The 23,377-nt window shown below is 41.6% G+C and overlaps 1 protein-coding gene across 7 annotated transcripts in view; it reads left to right on the top strand.

Moving 5' to 3' along the window:
• The window catches only part of MAGI1 (membrane associated guanylate kinase, WW and PDZ domain containing 1), a 478,937-nt gene that overhangs the window by 379,160 nt on the left and 76,400 nt on the right, over positions 1–23,377 (top strand). For all 7 annotated transcript variants that reach the window (XM_063291537.1, XM_063291536.1, XM_063291535.1 and 4 more), the window contains exons 11-12: positions 4,436–4,621; positions 6,992–7,612. In XM_063291537.1, the coding sequence (XP_063147607.1) occupies positions 4,436–4,621; positions 6,992–7,612 (807 nt within the window). The remainder of the gene's footprint in view (positions 1–4,435; positions 4,622–6,991; positions 7,613–23,377) is intronic.

Genomic DNA, 23,377 nt, shown 5'->3' with positions numbered 1-23,377 from the left:
CATAGATTGTCTTTTGTTCTTTAACTCCTCACCTCTCTCTTTCTGAAGATCTCATCAACTTCATTCAACCACAACTTTCTCAGTCTTGCTCTTCGTCTCCTTTCATTCATTCTTCATAAGTTTTCAATTTCAATCCATATTCATTCTCTCCATGTGACAAGACAACCTCAACTTGCCTCTTTCATGCTAGTGAATCACTTTTGTGTTCAATTCACACTGATATAGCTCCTATTTGTTCATGTCCCTCCTTGTTTTACCATACCAGAGTCATTTAGGTGAGATGGGTGGCCATACAAACAAGTCAAGTCAAGTCAAGAAATACATACTCATTAAGTACCTCATTTTTATTGCATTCAACTTACTTTTATGTTTTTCCTGACATACGCAACTATCATTTCCATAAAATACATTGAGCAGCAGTATACTCTTATGCACAACCATTTTTACTTCTTTCAACAAACATTCTTTGCACAGACCTTGTACTGCCTACTACCTTGCTACCAGCTTTTGGAAATCTAAACATTTATTATCCATTCTCCCATGTTTTATTAAACCTTATAACAAGATACGCAAATTTATCCACTTGCTCTAGTTTTTCACCTTTTATGTATAACATATCTGCTCTATTTTCCATGCCTCTTTTCAGATCCATGCTCCTCATTGCATCATATAGTCTAGCTAACACTTGCTGCAAATTGCTTGATTCTCCACCAACAACTTGGCATTAACTGCATACAAAAGTACACATACATTTCACATCCCCAGCTAACATTCCTCAAATGTTCCAATAGAAGAGAATATATGTAGCTCACGGTTGAACTGTGGTGCTCTTTGAGCTTGGTTGTTTGCTTGCAGACGTTTCATTACCCAACTAAGGTAACATCATCAGTGCAAGTGAGTGTGGGGTTTGGTCCCTGTTTATATACAGTAGCTTGCCCTGCCAGTGTTGGTGGGGGTGTGGCTTTCTCCTTGGTAGTTCCTTGATTAGGATATTGTTTCCTGCTTGATTGTTTGTCTGGTGATAATCCCTGCTGATCTGGGTGTAGGCTGCTGGAGAGGGTGTGTTCTGGTCCTTTTGTTTCCTTCTTAGCTTTTTTATTGTCTCTTTTGAATGGTTTGTAAATGTGGTTTTTCTCTGTATGTCTATTGATGGCTGATGTGTCTGAATACCAAGCTTCCAGGAATTCCCTAGCATTTTTGTATTTGTCTTGGTCTAGGATGCTCACAGTTTCCCAGTTGAAACTATGGCTGAGTCTGTCTATGGGTTGTGAGATTAGGGAGTTCTCATCGTGTCTTCTGACTGCTAGTTGGTGTTCATGGATGCGCTCTGCTAGTCTTCTGCCTGCCTGTCCTATATAGTGGCTGTTTCAGTCCTTACGCCGTATGTTGCAGATGACTCCTGTTTTTTCTTCTTGGGCTACTGGGTCTTTTGGGTTACTTAGGATGTTTTGAAGAGTTTTAGTTGGTTTGTGTGCTACGATGATGCCGTGTGGTTGTAACAGTCCATTGGTTGTTTTGGAGATGTTATGGTAGTGTTATCCTTTTCATAGCTTATGCTGGTTGTGCTGTAGCGGGTTGAGTGGTCAGGCACTATCTGATAAAGTTGCATGGGTATCCATTTTGTTGGAAAATGTTGTATAGGTCTGTTTTTCCTGTCTGCTGTTCTAGGTTGCTACAGTGAGTTTGTACTTGTCTGAGTAATGTTCTTGCACAGGTCCTCTTGTGGGAGGTTGGGCTGTTGCTTTGATAATGGAGCACTTGGCTAGTGTGGGTTGTTTTTCTATAGACTTGTGTTTCTAATTTCCTGATGTTTCCTATGGGATTGTCACCTGACAAGGCTTTGGAAGTGGGTGTTTTCAATATCTACCCCCACCTCCACTCCTCTTTGGGACTCCCTCCTGGCAGAGATTTGATTAGGTTCAACCCTCCTGAGCTTCAGGAAAATTATGAAGATTGACCTGTTCTATCCTGCACATACTGTAATTGAAGTTGGGGTTTGTAGGCAACTGACATGTGTATTTTGGGGGTTTCATATTTTAATCCTTTTATTTTTATATTTAGTTGGGATTTGGGAATCATTATTTTGTAGGTTGACGTTGTCAGCTTTCCAGAGCCTTTGAGAATGGGGAGCCTATAAGCAGAATGAACAAATAAACAAACAAGTAAATAAAGATACACTTATTACCATACATAATTTTGGAATCGACTTCAACTTGTCTATCCTTAGGGAAATAATGGTCACGGCTTGCCATGTCTATTTAGGATCAGCACCAACCTCATCTGTATCATTTCTAAACATGGTTGGATTTTGTTTTTCTATTTTATTTAATGCAGTGTTCATATCTGATGCCCATAGGATAGGCTGAAAACAGTCAGCTGATCTGGTACTCCTGTCTGATCATGCTTTCTAAGGCAAATGGGGAAAAACTGACTTTAGAACTACCATCCACATTTCTTCTTAAACATTTTGTGGATGTGGATATGAATATGATGAAAGAGAGAAAGATTCTTAGTTCAGTAGTCTCTGCTAGTCTATGACTGTAATAAAGATTTGATTTGATTACAGTGTGTGCAGGTGTTCCAAGTTCAGGGTTCTTTCCCAAGGTTATGTGAGCCCTGTTCGGGTGTGTAGTTTCTCAATCCACCTTGTTTCTCCCCCATCAACAATGCTTTTGTGATGTATGCAGAAGAAAAGCTTGTATGTAGGCAATGGTATATTTGTAGGCTTTTTCCCTGCAGAGACTTGATCTCACTTGAGTAGCATGGCAGGTTGGGAATGTGTATAACTTACCAAGAAAGCTTGCATAGTGTGTTCTTTTTTGTAGTAACCCCCTGAATGGGGTTTAAGTGATACCAGGAAGTCATTTAAAATCACTGAAACCCTGGTGGACTAGTGGTCTGGTTTTGTTCAGGGCAACTTCATATGTTCATACATCAACTGCCTGGGAAAGCAACAGCTGTCAAAGCAATGTCACCACATTCTCCATAGTGCCCTGGTTATAAGTACAATCAGTAGTTTTTGTCATAAATGTACTTCATCTCTGCACGTATAACCACCCCCAAAGCCCTTGGATTCTTTTGTTTGTTAGTATTATCTAATTAGTAGAAGACAAAATAGAGGCCCTTTGCAGCTCAAAGCTAGCTGTATTACTAAGACAATTCTGTAACTTACAAATGTCATTCCATTATATTACTCTTTCTTATCTTCTTCCTGGGTAGATTACTCTGTTAATTCCAGTAAAGGGTTCTTACTGCAAGATTCCTCCTTACAATGGATTTTATTAGGGATGTGCTAAATGCGCCAAATATGAACTGTTCTGTTCATGGAAAAACTGGTTTTGGGTGGTCTGTATTTGGTCCAGCCATTTTAGTTTATGTGTGGGAAGAAATGGAACTCTTTTGTTTTTGGGGTGGAGAGGAACAGGGAGAAAATGAAGGACCTTAGTCATGGGGGGGGGCGGTGTAGTGGTATGTGGGAATGACCTTGAAAGACAGGAGGAAGATCCACAGCCTAGACAACACTGATAAATGAAATTTGAGTCTGAAGGAGGGATGGAGCTGGAGAAAGCATCTTAGAAGGGACCCTCCCTAGTTATTGGGAGAGTAAAAATGAGGGATAGGAAGGGTACTTTGAGACTTGCAAGATTGATGTTAGCCCTTCAAGGTAGTCCAGACAAGAATGAGGATGGTGAATACTAATTCCGTCTTTATGGTAAGGTTACCTTAACACAATCTTGCAAGTCCAAAAGTACCCCTCCCGTCCCTCACTTTTGCTGTCCGGAAAGCTAGGGAGGATCCCTTCTGAGACTCTTTCTCCACCCCTCCTCCTTCTGACTCAGATTTTTTTTATCAGACCATTGTCTAGGCTGCGGCTCTTCCCCCATCTCCCAAGGTCATTCCCACATACCATTACAGGGGGAAGGGAAGGTGCAGGGAAGATCAGCTGATAGGCCAGTGTGATAAGTCATGCTGGAATAGCAGCAGTGTTGGTAGCTGAGGGGAGGGAGGGAAGGAGGCCTGGGAAGATTAAAGGGTGGGTAGTCCTGTGGCAGGTGTCCTTCTGGGGCATCAGTGGTAGCAGCCAAAGTGAGAAAATCAAGGTACTGGGAAAATTGAGAAGTGGGGAGGCCAGTGTTTTCTGGGTTACAGTTCTGCTGAGTTTTGGCTGACCTTGAAATTATTTAGCAGAACCCCACGGGTTGGTACTGAGTTTGAAACAATACATTTTCCTGTTTCATACACACACCTAGTGCTCTTCAATGTTTGAGTGTCTAAAGAACTTCTCAGAAGAGGAGAGCTCTGTCAAGTTCTAACATTTACTCCTGATGAGAGTTAGTTCATTATGCTGCTGGCAGAAGTTAGAGAAGAGAAGGATACTGTTGAGAATTGAGTGCGTTTATTTTTCCCGATTCATAAACTTCTGAAACTTTCACAGCAGGGAAACCATTTTTCACCCGGAACCCATCTGAACTGAAAGGGAAGTTCATTCACACCAAACTGAGGAAAAGCAGCAGAGGCTTTGGCTTCACTGTGGTCGGCGGAGACGAACCAGATGAATTTCTCCAGATAAAGAGTTTGGTGCTTGATGGGCCTGCAGCACTGGATGGCAAAATGGAAACAGGTAGCCTGTCAGGCATGAGAGGAAACTCCTGGTTTCTCTGCTTTAATGGGAGATTAGCCATGGAAAGACAGCGGAGTCACCTGAAGTTCAGTCCTGTTAGTTTGCCTTAATTTCTATCTCAAAGCAAAGTAAGGGAAGTAACAATTTCTCTGCCACCCAGAGTCGTTGTACGCGAGATGGGTGGCAGAGAAATTTGACAAACAAACAAACAAATAAATAATAAAACAGGCTGCTTGAGATAAAATCTAGAAGATGTTTACAGTACATTGTTCCAGCTGTTCTGGGTGGTGTGGGTGCCTTGTTTTAAATCATGATTGGCTTGGGGTTTTTTTTCCCCCCTACAAAACTTCATGTCAGCCACTACGATAGCTACCTTTCATGAAACCTTGATGAGGTAAGGAGGAGCAATGGAGCCAGTCTGGGGTAGTGGTTAAGGCACCAGGCTAGAAACCGGGAGACCGTGAGTTCTAGTCTCGCCTTAGGCACAAAGCCAGCTGGGTGACCTTGGGCCAGTTGCTCCTTCTCAGCCCTAGGAAGAACCAGGCAAAGGCAAACCACTTCCAAAATCTTGCCAAGAAAGCTACAGAGACTAGTCCAGGCAGTTGCCAGGAGTTAACACTGACTCAAAGGCATTAAAAAACAGGAGGAGGAGGAGGAGGAGAAGGGATAATAGAGAGCAGCAGTCATAACTGTGTATAACTCAGCCTCTTTACATCTAACCATCTTCAGTGTCTAATAAAAATCATGAAATATTCAATCAAGAGCACCTTTAACTAATAAAATGCTAGGGAAAACTTAGTATTCTACCAGAATTTAAACCTCAATGGTTCTATTCTGGCATAAGTTTTTTTTTTTAAGAAAAGATCATGGCTATAGTGTGTTTCTTTTTTCAAAAACATCAAGCAGGTTTAAAGCCATACCAATTTAGCAGCAAAACATTACAATCTGCAGAATTTCTTAATAAACATAGCAGAGAATCAAATCTAAAAGTTTGAGTCTACTCTGGAACAGATGCTGTGTCAAGGCCAAAATGTTCTGCCATTCTTACAGACAGAATTCAGAGCAAAATCCTTCACTATTTAAGTCATAATTGAACTCATACAATGTAGTACTGCTGCACTTAGCAAACCTTTTGAAGGGAGAAAAACATATTCGAGCTTAAAAATACAAACAGTAAATTTCCAGGACACTGAAGGATAATCCTGTATCTACTTAAAACCTCATTTATATAGCCCAGCAGGCAAAAGAGTTTTATGTAAGATTTCTTTTTCAAAAATAAAAACATCAAAATATTTCTTCCCAAGTGAACTGAACTGTAACCCAATCTATCAAAATTATTTTTGAGACACTTTAAAGCAACTAAAAGCAAGAATTCCCTAATCTCTCTTGTTGATTAAAAGGTTGTCTGCTGAAACCAGTGCAGTCTTTTCCAGTCATCAAGAAAATGATTCTACATTTTTGAAAGTATTTCTCAATAAGTTAGCTTATTCTCAAACAAGAATGAAAGTTCCATTACTCTAGGAATATTTGATGATTTCCATGTTGGAATATATTTACTATTATAACAGTGTTCCCTCCAGTTTATGTGGCATGCTGTCATTGTTCCCACTTTCTTCATGGGGAATTTTAGAATCCAAGGAAAATAATTAGCCTTGTTGATCCAATGGGAACTTCTATCCAATGGTGACATTCTACTGGTAGAATGATGTCCATTAGCAGAATGGATTCTTCTTCCTCCCCCCGTTCCCACAAATGTCCCAAAAATGCTGTGCAGAAGGAATTCCTGATGTGCAAGAAAAGTATGCACACAAAACATTGGATTCTATCACCCACTGAGTTAAACACAGATCCAAACCCAGTATTTTGACCCCAGGAGCGCATGAGCTTAGTTATATAAGGTCATTTCTGAGTTTCTTCTATGTAATTCTAAATTAGATTAATATTCTGCTTTGGATTTTTGCCACCTTTTCTCATGAATTCGTGGTGATGGAAAAATGGGTATATAAGTATTAATTGCACAAAAAAGAAAAATTGTTATAATTTCCTAATAGGTATACATTTTGATGGGCTAAAGTCAATCTTTGGATTCTAACATTAAAAATTTCTCTGTTACATAGCATTGTGGGTTATTCGATGCCAAGATAAATGAGCTTCCTGGATACTTTGCCCTGAACAATGCATTTAAAAAAAATGATCACCCTAAGTTTTTAACTATGTTTAGTTTCCAGATCTTTTCAGCAATATATATTTGGTAAAACTACCACTACTACTTGCTCCTCTTCCTTCTCCTTCCTTTTGCTGTACTTTAATACGCTGAAACAAGAAGCTTGTATGTATAAACTAACAGAGTTTCAACCATTTGTTCTGTAGGAGATGTTATTGTCAGCGTGAATGACACATGTGTCCTGGGCCATACCCACGCCCAAGTGGTCAAAATCTTCCAGTCCATTCCTATTGGTGCCAGTGTGGACCTAGAACTGTGCCGAGGCTATCCTCTGCCTTTTGACCCAGATGATCCCAACACAAGCCTGGTGACATCTGTGGCCATTTTGGATAAAGAACCAATCATTGTGAATGGGCAAGAAAACTACGACTCTCCAGCAAGCCATGGTAGTAAAACAGGGAAAGTAAATGGGATGAAAGAGCAGAGGCCTAGCAGTCCCCCTGAGGTTTCTTCCAATGGATCCCACGGCTACCCCAACGACACAGTATCTTTGGCTTCTTCTATAGCAACGCAACCTGAACTCATAACTGTACATATAATTAAAGGGCCAATGGGCTTTGGCTTTACTATAGCAGACAGTCCTGGGGGTGGGGGACAGAGAGTGAAGCAAATTGTTGACAGCCCAAGATGCCGGGGCCTAAAAGAAGGGGATCTTATAGTTGAAGTCAACAAGAAGAATGTGCAGAATCTAACTCACAACCAAGTTGTGGATATGCTGATTGAATGTCCTAAAGGAAGTGAGGTGACCCTGCTGGTACAGCGAGGAGGTAGGTCCCAAATAGGTATTTTAAAAAATTTTTACTACCGAACTACTCTACTTAAAACATTTGTGTCTAAACGTACATCATTAGTTTAAACTGGCTGAAAAAATTATGGCTGTTGGCTTTTAATTTCAATATTTTTAAAGAGCATTGTATAAATATAACAAAATAATGCATAATCTTAGTTTAAGTTAAGCCTGGTCCTGGTATTTGACTCTTTATATCTATAAATGCATTAGGAAAAAAAATGCCTGTGGTGTTAATTTTTTTTCAGATATAAACACTACATAGAAATTGATGGTTTTATTACAGGCATAGGTGGCATTTAAACTTCCTTGACCTGAATAGGATTAGATGGGGGTTTGCTTGCTTGCTTGCTTGTTTGTTGAGAAGTTAAAATACCCATTTGTCATGAAAAAATTGAACTTGTCAGTCAGCTGATTTTTTAATGTGTCTCATTTCTGTCTAATCTTTTAGTACCATTTCAGCTGATCATCTTATCACAGAATCATAAGAAGGGACTTGCTGTCACCTTGCTTCAGTTATTATGCTCACCTTCCTATTACTACAGTGAAGTTCACCTAATTCTTGGAACTTAAATACACTTTTGTTTCTCTGTGTTCTCCAGTGCTTTGATGTATGAAGGAAGAGCCATTCATCCTTGGACTCCATCTATCTTTTTTCACAGAGTTCATCCCAAGTTGCCTAGAAATAGAAATGGGCAATATTTGGGGCTTGTGGATTCAGTTGGGTATTTGTGTGATTGTGAGATCTTCCCATAAAATAGCATGGGGTGGGGGTTGGTTATTTGCAAAATGGCTGATAGGGTGAATGTGGCCACCACAGATTATTGATTTATCAAAAGGCCAACTGGTGGGTTTGCTTCTTCTCTAGCCTGGATCTACTAAAATATTTGTACTATTCCAGCTTACCTTGTCTTATTATTTTAATTTTGCAAGAAAACCTATGGCTCCAATATGGGGCCAAAAGGCAATGTTGGATAAATGCTGATGAGTCTGCTGGGTATCAGAGGAGGGATTCATAAGCACATGACTACCTATGGTTACCACATTGCCTATTCTGTAGCATGTAGCCTTGGAAAGAACGTGCACATTCCCACATTGGTTGTACTGTTTGTCTTTAGCAAAGGTGGGCCCTGTCATCCTGGAAGGTAGTAATTTAGCACTGTATTTGTGGCTTCAGACCCCAACCTCAAGATAGGTAGGGTGATATTTCAGAAGTGTTTCTTGGATGAGAGATTAATAGATGAAATGATGCCTTAAACTTTGCAGACTCTAATTGCACCTATTTCATCCTTTGAAACCTCCCTCCAAATGTTGGATCAGTTTTTCTATTTGGAGAGGCTAAGAGACAAAATGGGTGCCTTTAGCTACTACACATTATAATGCATGCATTTCATCCCCTTAATCTTCCTAAAGCATGGGTCTGAAAATAATTCTGCCAATTATCATGTAATAATATTTCTGGTCATTCCTCCTGTGCCCCCAGGTATAGCACAAAGTGCAGCCTCCAGACTGAAAACACACCCAGGATGTTGGTCACCCTCTGTTCTAGTGACTTTGTAATCAAAGATTCTCCATTTTTATTCATTGTACTGATCATTTTTCAAGCCCTTGGTGTGTTTAATCACCTGCAGCTCTTTGAATTGGCTTCATGTCTCTTTCGGACATCTCTCCCTCTCCCTCTCTTACCTGCAACACCAAAATAACAAGCAGATCATTGGAAATGCTGATCATTTCTTTATCTCTGATTTTCACTATTTGTGTCTGTGTATCTGTGTATTTCACTGTGTATCCCCCCATAGTGGGATTTCTCAATTCAGTATCATAGATTATGCCAGAGATTATCACATTTTGCTTGAACAGTGTTGAATATCTACTGTCATTCTTGAATAGCTTGAGTATTTTAGAATTCAGTTGCAGAGTAAAAATCTTACCCTAGACATTGGAAGAGATGTTGCAACTGGCAACTTTAAAACCCAGTATACTGAGCTGCCCCATTTTAGCTGTCTATATTATTTTTGAGAGCACTTTAATAGAATGATGCATGAAGAGCAAGGGGTGGAAATCACTATTTTGATGGTTCCAGCTCCAAAATGGGAAACTTACATTATGGCAGACATCATGACTGTAGTAACCCCCTGAATGGGGCTTAAGTGATAAGGGGCATCCTTGAATTTTCCAGAGCTGTTTGTTTTATGTAAACAAGATAACCAAAAATACAAGAATAGTGCTCCAGTACTTTTTAGTAGATGTGTTGGAGAGGTTATTTTTGTTAGCAGATTGCTAGGAAAGCCTTTGGCCCAGGAGAGATCAGAAAAGTCACACACCAGGCATTTCTATAAAAATAATTTTATTTACAGAAAACAAACATATTTAAAGGCTGTTTGCTGAGAGGAGAGATTTCTCTCAGCTGCATATTCTCTGCAAGCCTACACAGAAGGGAAACTGAAACTAAAACAAGTCCAGGCAAGTTCTTCTCCCCCAGGTGCAAAAATTAACAACTGAAAAGGGGACAATTAAATTCAACCTCTTCACCCGGCCAAAATGATTAGTTACCATAGTAACCTTAATCTGTAGTAGAAAACATATTAACAATTTTGACAGATGTCACTCATTCTGTCAGTGAGAAGAGCTTCACTTGCTAAAACGCCTCCTTCCATACAACCCTGTTCTTCTTTGTTTCTCTTCCTATTCGTTCCTCAGTTGTGCTGCCAGAACCAAAAGTTCATATGATATAATTTCTCATTTTTGTTGGGCTTACTCTGGGAAGGATTTCTGGCTCTTTGTATATGATCAGACTCTTTCCCTGTCTCTCTTGAAGTACACAGCTATTAGGGCTGCCTCTGCCTCTTATGTCCATTTGGAGATAGCACCTGGGAAAAGCCTTGTTCTTAGGTGGTAGTTTTTATTGACCTGCCATTTCTGCCCAGTCAGGCTCAGGCAGCCTCCTCACCATAGCACAAAGCTGGTGTTCAGAGATGCACCAAGGATTCTTCAGTCATAATTACAAATCAGGCTGAAAAATATCAGAAATATATGTGTAGTAGATGTGACAAGCTCAGCCAGCTCCAAGCCACGAGTGTCTCTTCACAATTATGCCTGTCTTTTAAAATTCAAGACACATATCCAGGGAAAGCATAGCCTGTAAAATATTTACGATTATGCAGTCACCATTGGAATCTTGATTTCCAGTAATTAGATCACTTGGGCCGACGGATTCTTACCACTACTACCACAGTGAGGTGGTGAGATGGTGAATGAAGGAGAAAACAGGAACAAGGAGATGGTGAATGAAGGAGAAAAGAGTATGAAGAAGTTCCTTCTGTAAATTAGCATTCTGAAAATTCCTTGAATGCATTATCAAATGTACTGTCTCTCCAACAAACTGATAAAATAGATTTGTCAGTTCTGATAGGGTTAATTTCTAAGTTTTCATAGGGAATTTGATTATATATTTGAGATAGGTGCCTGCACCATTGTGTGAGATCAGCGGCATACATCAGTTCCGAAGGGCATCAATACATGAGGTTCAATAAGCACAGTAGTGTAAACAGAATTATGAGGATGCTATTTTGTTTGAATTGGTTAACTGCACTTACCAGCTGTATTACCATAATCCCAGCAAAATATGTGGTTGAAGTTATTAAGTCACAGAGGTTGTTATTTCAAATTAACAGTAAAGAGGAGTGTAATTCTGGAGCAGCTATTTTATAAGTATCGCAATATATGAATAGTTTGGAATCTTTTTTAACTACTTTTGCACTACCCTCTTCTTCTAAACTAAAAACAAAAGAAAAAAAGGTGCTTATTTGAGCAGAAAGTCATATTATTCATTTCTCTTTCTTCATGGAAATGGCTACGGATGCTTTTGTATACCTGAACTATCCATCTGACCATGATTACAAGTAAACATAGAAAACTATTTGAATGAAATAATGACTTACTCTATGTGTTTTAACATGTTATTTTTCTTGGGTATCAGCATATTGGAGTATCTTCTATCTCAGTGCTTAATCTAGATCTTTGGAACTAAACTAAACTAGATTTTTAGAACACTATTAACTGACTGACTGACTGCAAGATGGGTTAGAACATTCCTGTAAACCTTATTAAGTAATTCGCAATATTTAGTGTATCAAAGCTTGGTTTAATAAGCCAAGCTAATGCATATTTCTCTACATAGCCCCTTAGCTTCCAGTTTGTTTTTCCATTTTACAAGCAAGTAAAGAAAGCCAGGAAAGTTCCTGTTCTGTCAAAATTGGGAGCTTTATTTCAATACTTCCAAATAAGCCAGGATTTGGTAGCAAACCTTAACGATGGGTTTATTAACCACACACTAGTTCAGAGTAACAGGAAGCTACAATTTACTGAAATTTCCTCACTAGTTGAAGAAGTGAGGTGGGAGCAAAGGGGATTCATTGCAAAACATGAGGATCTGGGTCTCCATCGATCCACAGTCAGAGACATAGTCTTGAAATGGAGAACATTTGGGTTCAGATGAATCTTCTTAAGAGTGGCTGTCCTGCCAAAATCACTCCAACATTGCAGCATAAAATCATCCAGGAAGTCACAGAGAACCCATAACAACACACAAGAATCTTTAAGACTATTTTGCTCTGGTTAAACTCAATGTTCATGACTCTACCATAAAAAAAAACTGGATAAAAATATGATTCATAGAATAAGGCAGAAGCCATTGCTTACTAAGAAGAATGTTAATGCTTCTCTCAAGTTTGCCCAAACACTTCTGGATTACCCTCTAGTCTTCTGGAGGTATATTCTGTGGACAGATACATCACATTTTCAGACAACATGGCTACAGTTTTGTTTGATTATGACCAAACACTGCCATCCACAATAAGAATCTGATCCTGTTTGTTGAGCACAGAGGTAGGGCATTATGGTTCAGGGATGCTTTGCAAAATCTGGGCAATTTGCCATCATTGAAAGAAAGATTAGTTTTGCTTTGTATGAGAGAATTCTGGAGGAAAACATTAAGCTATCTGTCTTGTCAAGTGCAAGTGGGTCAAGTAGCAAGACAATTGACCCAAGTATGCAGGCATATCTACAAGAGGATGGATGATGAAGAAGAAACTCATTGTTTTAGAATGGTCAAGTCAATGTCTGATGTAAACAATGTAGAAATATTATGGGAGGACCTGAAATAAGCAATTCATGCTAGAAAATCCTCAAATGTTACTGAGTTGTAGAAGTTGGCCTTGGAGGAATGGGCCATAATTCTTAAAAGTAATCTAAACATTGATTGTCAATTATTGGAAGTGTTTGGTTGCAGCTACTGTAGCTAAAGGTGGTGCAACCAGTTACTGTAAAGAGGAAATTACTTTTTTTTTTCATTTTGACATATCACATGTTGACTTCATGTCTGCACCAAGCTTTATTATTTATTCAGTCAGACTCCTTTTGTATATCAGTAATCAGTAGTGTACATGTATGGTATATATCAGTTATTTCTTCTTTTTCCTGTACCTGTTGTTTCTCAAGTTTTGGATTATGTACAGTCTCTTAATCTGGGAACATTTTACATTTTATTTGTCTCCCTTGTTGTATCCTGCTGCTGTTAACCTTAAACTTCTCTTCCACATAGAATTTGCCTTTCTGATCCACATCTTAAACTTTTGATATTTTAGAGTGTGGGACATTATAGTTTGATTTTTCCCTTCCCATATTGGTAAATATTAATTTATCCCTCCTTTTCTGATTCACAGCAAACTTTAAAAAAAAATCTTTCCTCAGAATATCTCCTTGACCTTTCTGAACTGCAGACACTCCCAGCTTTGATTCAGGAACTGACTGGTGTTTTCGGATACATATTTATTTAAAACTTGATAGCGCACCCTTACTTTTTTTAACAAATTACAAACTGCTAATAGTGTATATAATTCACTTTCTATTAATTTCAAAAACTGTAGTTCCTTTAATAATGTCATTTAATTGAAAGCAGTTGTTTTAGAAAAAGTACATTGCACATGGAATAGACAAACAGAGGACACAGCCCACTGTGTATAGAATTCTATAGTGGAACTGTAATGGTTGCCTATCCCAAACACTCAGACTCACAAGAGGTTACTAAATGAAATCTGATTTATTAGGGAAATTAAGCCAGATACAAAGAAAGCTGAGAATGGCAGAAAGTGCGCCAAATACAAACTAAAAACCCTCGGCTCCAAGCGTAATCCCTCCCCCCTACCAGCCATAGCAACCACCCCCCTCCCAGGTGCTGGTAACCGTTTTCCACACATCCTGGGAAAGCAACCTTGAAGACATGAGATAACCCAAACACATTCCAGTCCAGCGGCCAACAGATAACAACTCCCTGAAGAGGAATCTTCCTCCCTCCCGAGATCAAACACGTATCAGGCTAATGACATGCGAAACGTTACGATGTACCAAGCACATTGAAACGGTGAACATGACATACCGCCCCCCCCCAAAAAACCTTAAGGACCCGGTTTGGAGGGATAAGCATTATGGAATCGGGTAACAAGTAAAGGGGAAGCCACATCGTGAGCGGCCACCCATTCAGGGTGAGGAAAGTGTTTCCAGCGAACTAGGTACTGCAGCATGTTGCGAAGGCGGCGAGAGTCAAGAATTTCTTTTACTTCAAAGTGTTGTTGCCCGTCAATCATGATGGGGGGAGGCGGCGGAGGTTGATCATGCCAGCGTTCAGAGCGAGTAAGGGGTTTGAGCAAACTGCAATGAAAGACAGGGTGTAAGCGTTTCAAGTTATGCGGCAAATCAAGTTTAAAAGTCACAGGGTTGATTTGTGCGACAATAGGAAAGGGACCCACAAACTTAGGAGCTAATTTCTTCGAAGGTTGAGAGGACTTGATGAACTTAGTAGACAGATATACCATGTGCCCCACTTGAAACGCAGGGGAAGGGGCACGCTTTTTATCAGCGTGCTGCTTGTAAGCAGACTGGGCATCCGCTAGTGCCTGCTGGATGACCGGCCAAGAGTCCGCCAGCTGTGTTGACCATTCGGACGGTGAGGCCGGCGGAATGGATAGCTGGGGCAGGTCAGGGATAGGGACAAAATCCCTGCCATGTACGGTGCGAAAAGGGGTTTGACCGGTGCTTTGATGAACAGCGTTGTTGTAGGCAACCTCAGCAAAGGGAAGGAGATCAACCCAGTTGTCTTGTTGATAATTCACGAAAGCTCGCAAATATTGCTCCAGTGTCGAATTTAGCGCCTCCGTGGCCCCGTCCGTCTCAGGATGCCATGCCGTGGACAATGCCTATTTAGTGCCCAAAAGTTTTAAAAATGCCTGCCAAAATTGAGAGGTGAACTGTGTGCCCCTGTCCGAAATCAAGCGGGAGGGACATCCGTGTAGCCTGTACACGTCTACAAGGAATAGGCGGGCTAATTGTGCTGAAGGAATGGACACACATGGAATAAAATGGGCTTGCTTGGAGAAATAGTCTTTCACGACCCAAATCACAGTTTTTTGATGACTAGGGGGCAATTCCACTATAAAGTCCATAGAAACCTCTTCCCAGGGGCAAGCAGGACTAGCCACTGCTTGCAACAACCCTTGGGGTTTCCCTACTTTGCGTTTTGACATAGCACACACAGAACAAGAGGCCACATACTCCTTCACATCCTTGCGCAGTGTGGGCCACCAAAACTCTGCGAACCAGGTGCAATGTTTTCACAAACCCAAAATGTCCAGCAACCTTATCGTGCGAACGGAGTAAAACCTCTTTTCGCAAACTGTCAGGGACATAGAGACGGTTGGATTTCCAAGCGAATCCCCGGTCAAAAGTAACATTGTCTCTATTAGCTAGCAACCAAGTGTCAATCTTTTGCTCTTTTAGAAACTTTTGTTGCAATTGCGACAAAATGGACAAGGTGCCTTGCGGCGCTGAATCACTGCCGGCTGGCTGCTGCGCATGGGCTTGGCTGCGAGTCACAGCCGGCATTCCCAGTTGTGGCTGTGTCCACAGTGTGCTGACCACTTCTGGCGCTGAGCAAGAGTCCTGGGGTTGCCGGGACAATGCATCTGCTAAAAAGTTCTTTTTCCCCGGGATAAACTTCAGTTTGAAGTTAAATCGATTAAAGAACTGAGCCCAGCGAACTTGTTTAGGGCTCAGCTTGCGGGGGGTACTAAGGGCTTCCAAGTTCTTATGGTCAGTCCACACCTCGAATGGATGATTAGCCCCTTCGAGCAAGTGGCTCCAAGAGTCCAAAGCCGCTTTGACTGTGAACGCCTCCTTTTCCCACACATGCCAACGTCTCTCCGTCTCAGAGAATTTACAGGACAGGTTGGCACATGGTTTTAAGCACCCCGCCCCATCGGCTTGCATCAACAGGGCCCCAATAGAATAATCAGAGGCATCTACCTGAACCACAAAAGGCTTGGAGGGGTCAGGATGTTGTAAAATCGGCTCTTGTGTAAAAGACTCCTTCAGCTTATCGAACGCCGCCTGACAAGCTGGCGTCCATCTCAGCAGCGCGCCTGGGTTTTTTACCCGGCGGGTTTCCCCCACCCCTTTTGTCCGAAGCAACTCAGTCAGAGGCAAGGCTATTTCAGCGAACCCCCTTATGAATAACCTGTAGTAATTGCTGAACCCCAGGAAACTTTGAAGTTGCCTACGGGTGCGGGGTCTTTCCCATTCCAAGATAGCCTGAATTTTAGCAAGATCCATTTCAATGCCCTTATCTGAGATCCTATACCCCAGATAATCAATTTGTGTTTGATGGAAGGCAATTTAGACAGTTTGGCATACAATTCAGCTTTCCTGAGTTTGCAAAGCACCTGCTTAACCAAGTATACATGTTCTTCCAGAGTTTCAGTATAAATCAATACATCATCCAAGTACACCAATACCCCTTTAAACAGATGTTCATGGAGTACCTCATTGATCAATTGCATAAACACCCCAGGAGCCCCAGCCAAACCAAAGGGTAAAACCTTATATTGAAAAGCTCCCAATGGGCAATTGAATGCCGTTTTCCATTCATCCCCCTCCCGGATCCTCACACGGTAATAGGCTTCCCTTAAGTCCAATTTTGAGAAGATCATCCCCTTAGCCAGATGTGATAACATATCTTTTATCAAAGGCAGGGGATATTTATTGGATATCGAGATTGCATTGAGCCCACGGAAATCAGTACAGAGTCTTAATGTCCCATCCTTCTTTGGACGGAAGAGAACCGGTGCTCCCACTGGCGAGCTAGCTGGTTCAATGAACCCTCGTGCCAAGTTTTTGTCCACAAACTCCCATAACAAAGTTAGTTCCTTCTGAGTCATCAAGTAAATCTTTGGCTTAGGTAATTGGGTGTTAGGCACTAGCTCAATGGCACAGTCAGTTTTCCGATGAGGGGGCAGTTGATCCACTTCTTTCTCCCCAAACACATCAGCAAATGCCTGGTACTCCTCCGGTAGACCCTCCAGAGGAGGGGTTGGGTACTGCGGAGTCGCAGCTGCCGCTACCCCCACCACCTCCTCTGGGGCTTCATTTCCCTCTGGTGCTTGATAAAATCCATCCCTAAAAGTTACAGTTCGATAGACCCAATTTATTTGAGGATTCTGCTGGACCAACCATGGGACACCCAGAACCACCAAAGGACCCCCCACCAGAGCCACTACAAACGACAGTCCTTCCCGATGGCTACCCATTTGCAAGGCCACTAGACCTGTGAAATGCGTGACCGGTTTGCCCCCAGCCATGGATCCGTCCAGCTGGGTGAAAGCAATGGGTCTTTGCAATGGAAATGTGGGTAGCTCCAAGGCAGCTACCATGTCGGGATGCATTAAGCACCGTGAACACCCAGAATCAATCATTGCCCACACTTCTATCATCTTCGAACGGGATCCCAATTTTAATTTCACCGTGAGAATGTGATAGTTGCCACTCACCGACACAGGCTCGCGCCCCTCCTCTACCACCTGCCCTGCAGCGCCCTTTAGAGCAGGTGGCTGGCGTTTCCTGCCGGCTGTAGCAATTCAGGTTCCCCCTCGTCCCCGTAGAACGGCACGCCTTCCAACTCACTGTCGCCCACAGCTGCTTTCATCTTCCTCGGTAGAGAAGGGGACTTCACAGTCGACTTCCCCTGTCGGTCGTCACCCTTTGCTCTCAGGCACGCCGCCGCGCGGTGCCCCTCCTTACCGCAGCGCAGGCACTGCCCCTTCGCGTAACGATGCTCCTTCTCCTCTTCCCAGGAACATTGTCCGGATCTTCCCAAGGAGCCCGAAGGACAGGTGGGTTTTCCGTCTCACCCCGACTTCGTTGCTCGTCTCTGTGCAAACACCTCATGGGCATGCTCAGCCTTTCCAGCGAGCTGGATCCACTCGTACAAACTGTCAGGGTCGTCTCGTCCCAACGACCAGCGCAGCACTTCGGTATTTAAGCCATCTTTGAACAGCTCTATGACCGTTGCCTGCGACCAATCTTCCACCTTCCCCGCCAGCGCTTTAAACTCCAGCGCGTAGTCAGCCACCATTCTCGATCCCTGCTTGAGTTCTCTCAAGGCACGCTTCGCCCGCTCCTTGGCTAAGGGATCCTCGAAATGATGCTGTAGAGCCCAGAGGGATTCATCGAATTCCTCCAGTTCAGGAGCTTCCGACTGGCACATCTGTACATACCAGTCCGCTGCCCTCCCCTTAAGCTTGGTGGCAATGGTGATGATTTTCGCTTTTTCCGATCGAAAAAGCGACCCCCACTCCTCCATGTACGCCTTGGCATTCGTCAGGAAGAACGACAGTTTTGTCGGGTCTCCGTCGAACTTGACAGAGAAGTCCCTCAATCCCCCTCCCGACGGGCTGCGCCCCACCACTGGCGGTTCAGCTGCTCTGACAACTCCCGCCCGCCTCCGCTCAGGGACGGGCGGCGACGCTAGCTCCACTCAGGGAGCCCGGTCCCCCTCTCTCGGGCGCGCTCCCCTTCTCCGTTCTGGGGACTGTGCCTGGGAGGAAGGGGTTGAATGCCTCTGGCTTGACCCCTCCCGCACCTCTTTCAGCGAACTCAGGTCCAGGCTCATTTTCTGCAGGATGAGTTCCAGAGAGTCCATCTTCGACTCCAGCACCCGAATTCGGTCTGGAGTGGGGGAGTCCCCCCTCGGCAGCACCTGAACTACCGTTGGCGATAGTGGGTACCTCTGCCACCAGGATGAACCCCTCGCCTCCAAGAAGTCCCCCCGACTGTCATCCCAGGTGACCAGTTCGCCTGGGGTCGTGACCGTGGTCTCTGGCGCGGTCTTCATGCCCGCAGCTTTGCCTTCCGACCCCAAACTCGCCTCCTCCCGGATCGCTGAGAGTTCTCCCAGGGGGGCTCTGTCGGGGCGCACCACGGTAGAATCGGGCTCTCCGTCACTCGACCCCTCACTCTCCACCAGTAGCACATCGGGATCGGTCATCGCCAGCACTCTCCCTCACAGGATCGGACGAACCTGTCTTTTCCTGGAAAGGGGCCAGCGGGATTTGAAGTTTTGGATTCTCAGCTTTATGTAATGGTTGCCTATCCCAAACACTCAGACTCACAAGAGGTTACTAAATGAAATCTGATTTATTAGGGAAATTAAGGCAGATACAAAGAAAGCTGAGAATGGCAGAAAGCACGCCAAATACAAACTAAAAACTCTCGGCTTCAAACGTAATCCCTCCCCCCTACCAGCCATAGCAACCACCCCCCTCCCAGGTGCTAGTAACCGTTTTCCACACATCCTGGGAAAGCAACCTTGAATACATGAGATAACCCAAATACATTCCAACCCAGCAGCCAACAGATAAGAACTCCCCGGAAAGGAATCGTCCTCCCTTCTGAGATCAAACACGTATCAGGCTAATGACATGCAAAACGTTACGATGTACCAAGCACATTGAAATGGTGAACATGACAGGAACTTCTATTCTTGATTTAAAACTCAAGCCTGTTAGTTAAATTATTGCAAGTCTACACTGATCTACAAAGATAGCCTTAGTGGGAAAGTCTGAAACTAGACCCATCAGCATCTAATGGCTTTGTAAAGTTCTCTGTAATTTGTGGGCTTAAGTCAAACACCGGATTATTTCCAGCACATCCCAGTTTATTAATCATAGCTATGTGTGAATATTGTTCTCATGCCTTTTCATGGATTTGTGGGTTAATTAATAATGAGCTCAATTTAGTTAACAATTGAAATAGAGATACGCAAAAGTGTACTTTATACAGTTGAAACAGACCAAGCTCACAAACTGTAAAAATCAGGATTAGCTCCAATCCCAATAACAAATTTCCTGCCTTGGAGATAATGGGAAGCTGTGGCTAATAAACTCAGGAAGTGCTCAGAAGTGAGGCATGTATGGAACTTGTGGCACATGGCTCTCAGCTGAACATCCTAAGTTTAACTGGGCAATCATAGTCAAATTAATCTGTTCGTTCATCTAATGCAGCGTTTCTCAATCTTAGCGACTTTAAGATGCGTGGACTTCAATTCCCAGAATTCCCAGAATTCAATTCCTGGCTAGGGAATTCTGGGAGCTGAAGTCCGCACATCTTAAAGTCGCTGAGGCTGAGAAACATTGATCTAATGAGTAAATTTGTAAAAGATAACTTTTTAAAAAATGTGTGGTGCCTAACATGTATAAGAGGGATGGAAATATATACACCTCAAGGTTTACCATCTAATCATTTCCAGAATGAGAACAATCCTTTCTGCCTCTAGGCTGGAGTCTTCTGGGAAGCAGACAATGCCCACTAACAACATGACTATACTTGTGTTTTCTCAAAGTCGTCTTCCCTACCCCATCCCACACTATCCCAGTCCTTTCAGGTTGCAAAACAGAGCGTTGAAGCTGATCTTTAAGTTTTCTACATGTACATGACAAACTCACAAGGAGTATGTATGCCAATTCTTACATGAAAATACTTTCTTTATTAGGTTTTGTAGTATTTAAAGATCCCAGTAACTCAGTTTCCCCACTTGTTTTTCTTTTAAAATGCTCCTTATCTTTACCATCAGATAGTCATCAGGCATGCATCTTATAGCATTTCGTCAGTGCCTAAAGACTGCTCCCTCAACTGTAACAGTACTTCTCATTCGTTAATCAATTGCACAGGATAAAGCAAGGAATTGCCAGCTGGACCCAGTGTTGTCCTATTTGATAGATGATTGGCATTTTCAGAACTGACAACACTGATCGTTCATTACTTGGTATGTACTGGGTGATAGGTTAAGGTCAGTGCAAACTGTAACTCCTTACTTTAGAGCAGAGGAAGAATGGACAAATACAAGGATTATCTGATTTTATTAATGCATCCTTCCTAAAATGAGACATACATAAATATTATCAATATTTAACAAAGCAGCTTACATATTCCAGTCTTTTATTATTCAAACAAAAGCACTTTGGATATAATTGGGAATGTTTTATTTGTGTATACATTTTAAAATACCAAATAGCTCATGTCTTTTCTAAAACAATGTAAAGCAATGTAAAGTTTGATGGAATACCAGGAGGCAGTTGTAGAAAATTAAGCAGATAAGCAATTCATATAATTGAGATGGAAAAGTAATTGTAGGCTGTAGGGAATATGATTGAAATGAATTCGACTGCATTCCCATAATGATGCTGATGTGCAGTGTGTGGAAAATTCAGGGATGCAGCTGTTAGGTGGCTATGATGGTGGTTAAAAATAATTGAAAATAGAAGAGCCTTGTCTTCTCAGAAATGGATCAGCTGGTTCCTTCGAGTTGCATGAGGAAGGAAAAAGGGTTTGAAACTAACAATGGCTCACAAAACTCTAAAACACTAAATCTCTGGCAAATTCCAAAGGGATGGCCTGGTCTAGCCATTTTAATATAATTTAAAACACACACACACACACACACACATAGATTCTTGGAATAGGTTAAAGGCTATCACAAATTTATTGTGACATAAGCTTTCATAAACTAGAGTCCACTTCAGCAGATGCTCTTGTTAAAACTCAGTCTATAGAGGCTTATGGTACAATAAATCCACCCAATGGCCTTTAAGCTGCAGGCAGAAATTTTTGTTTCCATCTCCTTAGCACTCTGAATGATGAGGTTTTAATTAATTCATCACTAAGGGTGTGAAACTCTGCTAACAGAGATGTTGACATGGCATGAGTTTTTAAATATAAAAATATGATTTTGAATACTAATCCAGTGTGAGTCTAGTCTTGTCCTGGTGTTTTTTAGCAGGCGATGTAATATAACACAAGGTGGCACAGCAGAACCTTATATTGTGCATTAAACAAGGCAGATTTAACAAGAGGTGAGATTCCCTGTTTTCCCAGTTATGTCTTACACACCAGTAAATCAAGCAGGCATTAGGTTGTCTCAGCTAAGAGAGACAAAACAGTATTTTACTCTGCCTTGCCGAAAGCAGATTGCCATGTCATGTTCATCACAAGTGGCCTCTACGTATTATGTGGGAAGGCTGAAATGCAGACTGCAGTCCAGTGTTAGGTAAAAAAAAAAGGTTGTAACTGGGTGATTGATTAAGCAGCCTCATTAAAAACTACTAAATAAATTCAACATATATAGGATGAACTGTGTGCCTAGAATACTCTAAAAGGAATTGGCTTCATTAATTGATTGCATTGAGTCACTAATGGAATAGGAGTCCCTAGACACATTTATTGGCATGGCAAATTTTTAATGTCCTATAAGTTTGTCCTTGTTTTTGAGACTGTTTAGATCTCAACATATTGTATTAGGCATTCTCAAATGCTTCTGTCTTTGAATTCCAGAAACATATTGAGTTGTTTCCTCATCATCACCACTCCATCTCTAATGCATAGTTCTTTTCCTACTTACTTTTCTTCTTCTGGTGTTGGGAAATGTGATAAATATTAAGGGATTTAGACTAGGTTGCATACAGCACTAAATAATGTGGTTTGTTATTTGATCTGTGAATCTAACTAAATTACTATTTGTAGTTTAAGGTAATGTGTAAATCCACTCAGTTGTGGACTTAGTCCACAGGCTGTAGTTGAACAAAGTAAGGTCTAGTACAATGTATAAAGCTGTTCTTTCTCTTTGCTGTTTGAATTGGTTGTATTAATACAATCCCCAATATTTGTACTGGTACCATAGCCGTTAGAGTAACTTGGCAGCATTTATTTTTTCTCTCTATTATATGAGAACTCAGGGATCCCCAGTGAATAAGTTGGCAGCAGGAATAGACAAAATTTCTGAATATAGCATATAACGTAAAATATTCTGTACGATAAATGTATAGTGAAATTTCATAGCTGTAGTAGCCTTTTGAAAAGATTGATCAAATTAATGTGTTATATCAAAGGCTTTGTTCATAATAGCTAAATTGAATCCCCATGTTTTAAGACAGGGGCATTCTGAGTGCAAGATGTGAGATTGGATAAACTAATGATTTATAATTGTGAAGGATGGATATCAGATTGTGAGGGATGGATATCAAAGGATATATTCTATAGGTCTACATGCAAGGCTCACAGTCAATATTTTTGTTTCATAATTAAACAAGAATTAGTGTTGATTTTCTTGCAGGAAAAATGAAATTCAAAGATTTTCTTGACCTACACACTCATGCCGATGCTGTTTTTCATAAATTATATACGTTTATTTCATGAACAAGTAATGTTGTCGAAGCAACAATACAGGAAGACTTTTTTTTCCCTCTTTGCTTTTCCGATCAAGCCTAGAAATGTTTGACTTTTAAATGAGTCTTTATTAATCCAATATAACTTTGCTGGCAAATTTTTCTGCCAAGTTAGTTTAGTATTCTCCTGCTTTCTCAAC

Source organism: Candoia aspera, chromosome 2 (genome assembly GCF_035149785.1).
Source record: "Candoia aspera isolate rCanAsp1 chromosome 2, rCanAsp1.hap2, whole genome shotgun sequence".
NCBI lineage: Eukaryota > Metazoa > Chordata > Lepidosauria > Squamata > Boidae > Candoia > Candoia aspera.
This window is presented reverse-complemented; position numbering and strand designations above follow the sequence as displayed.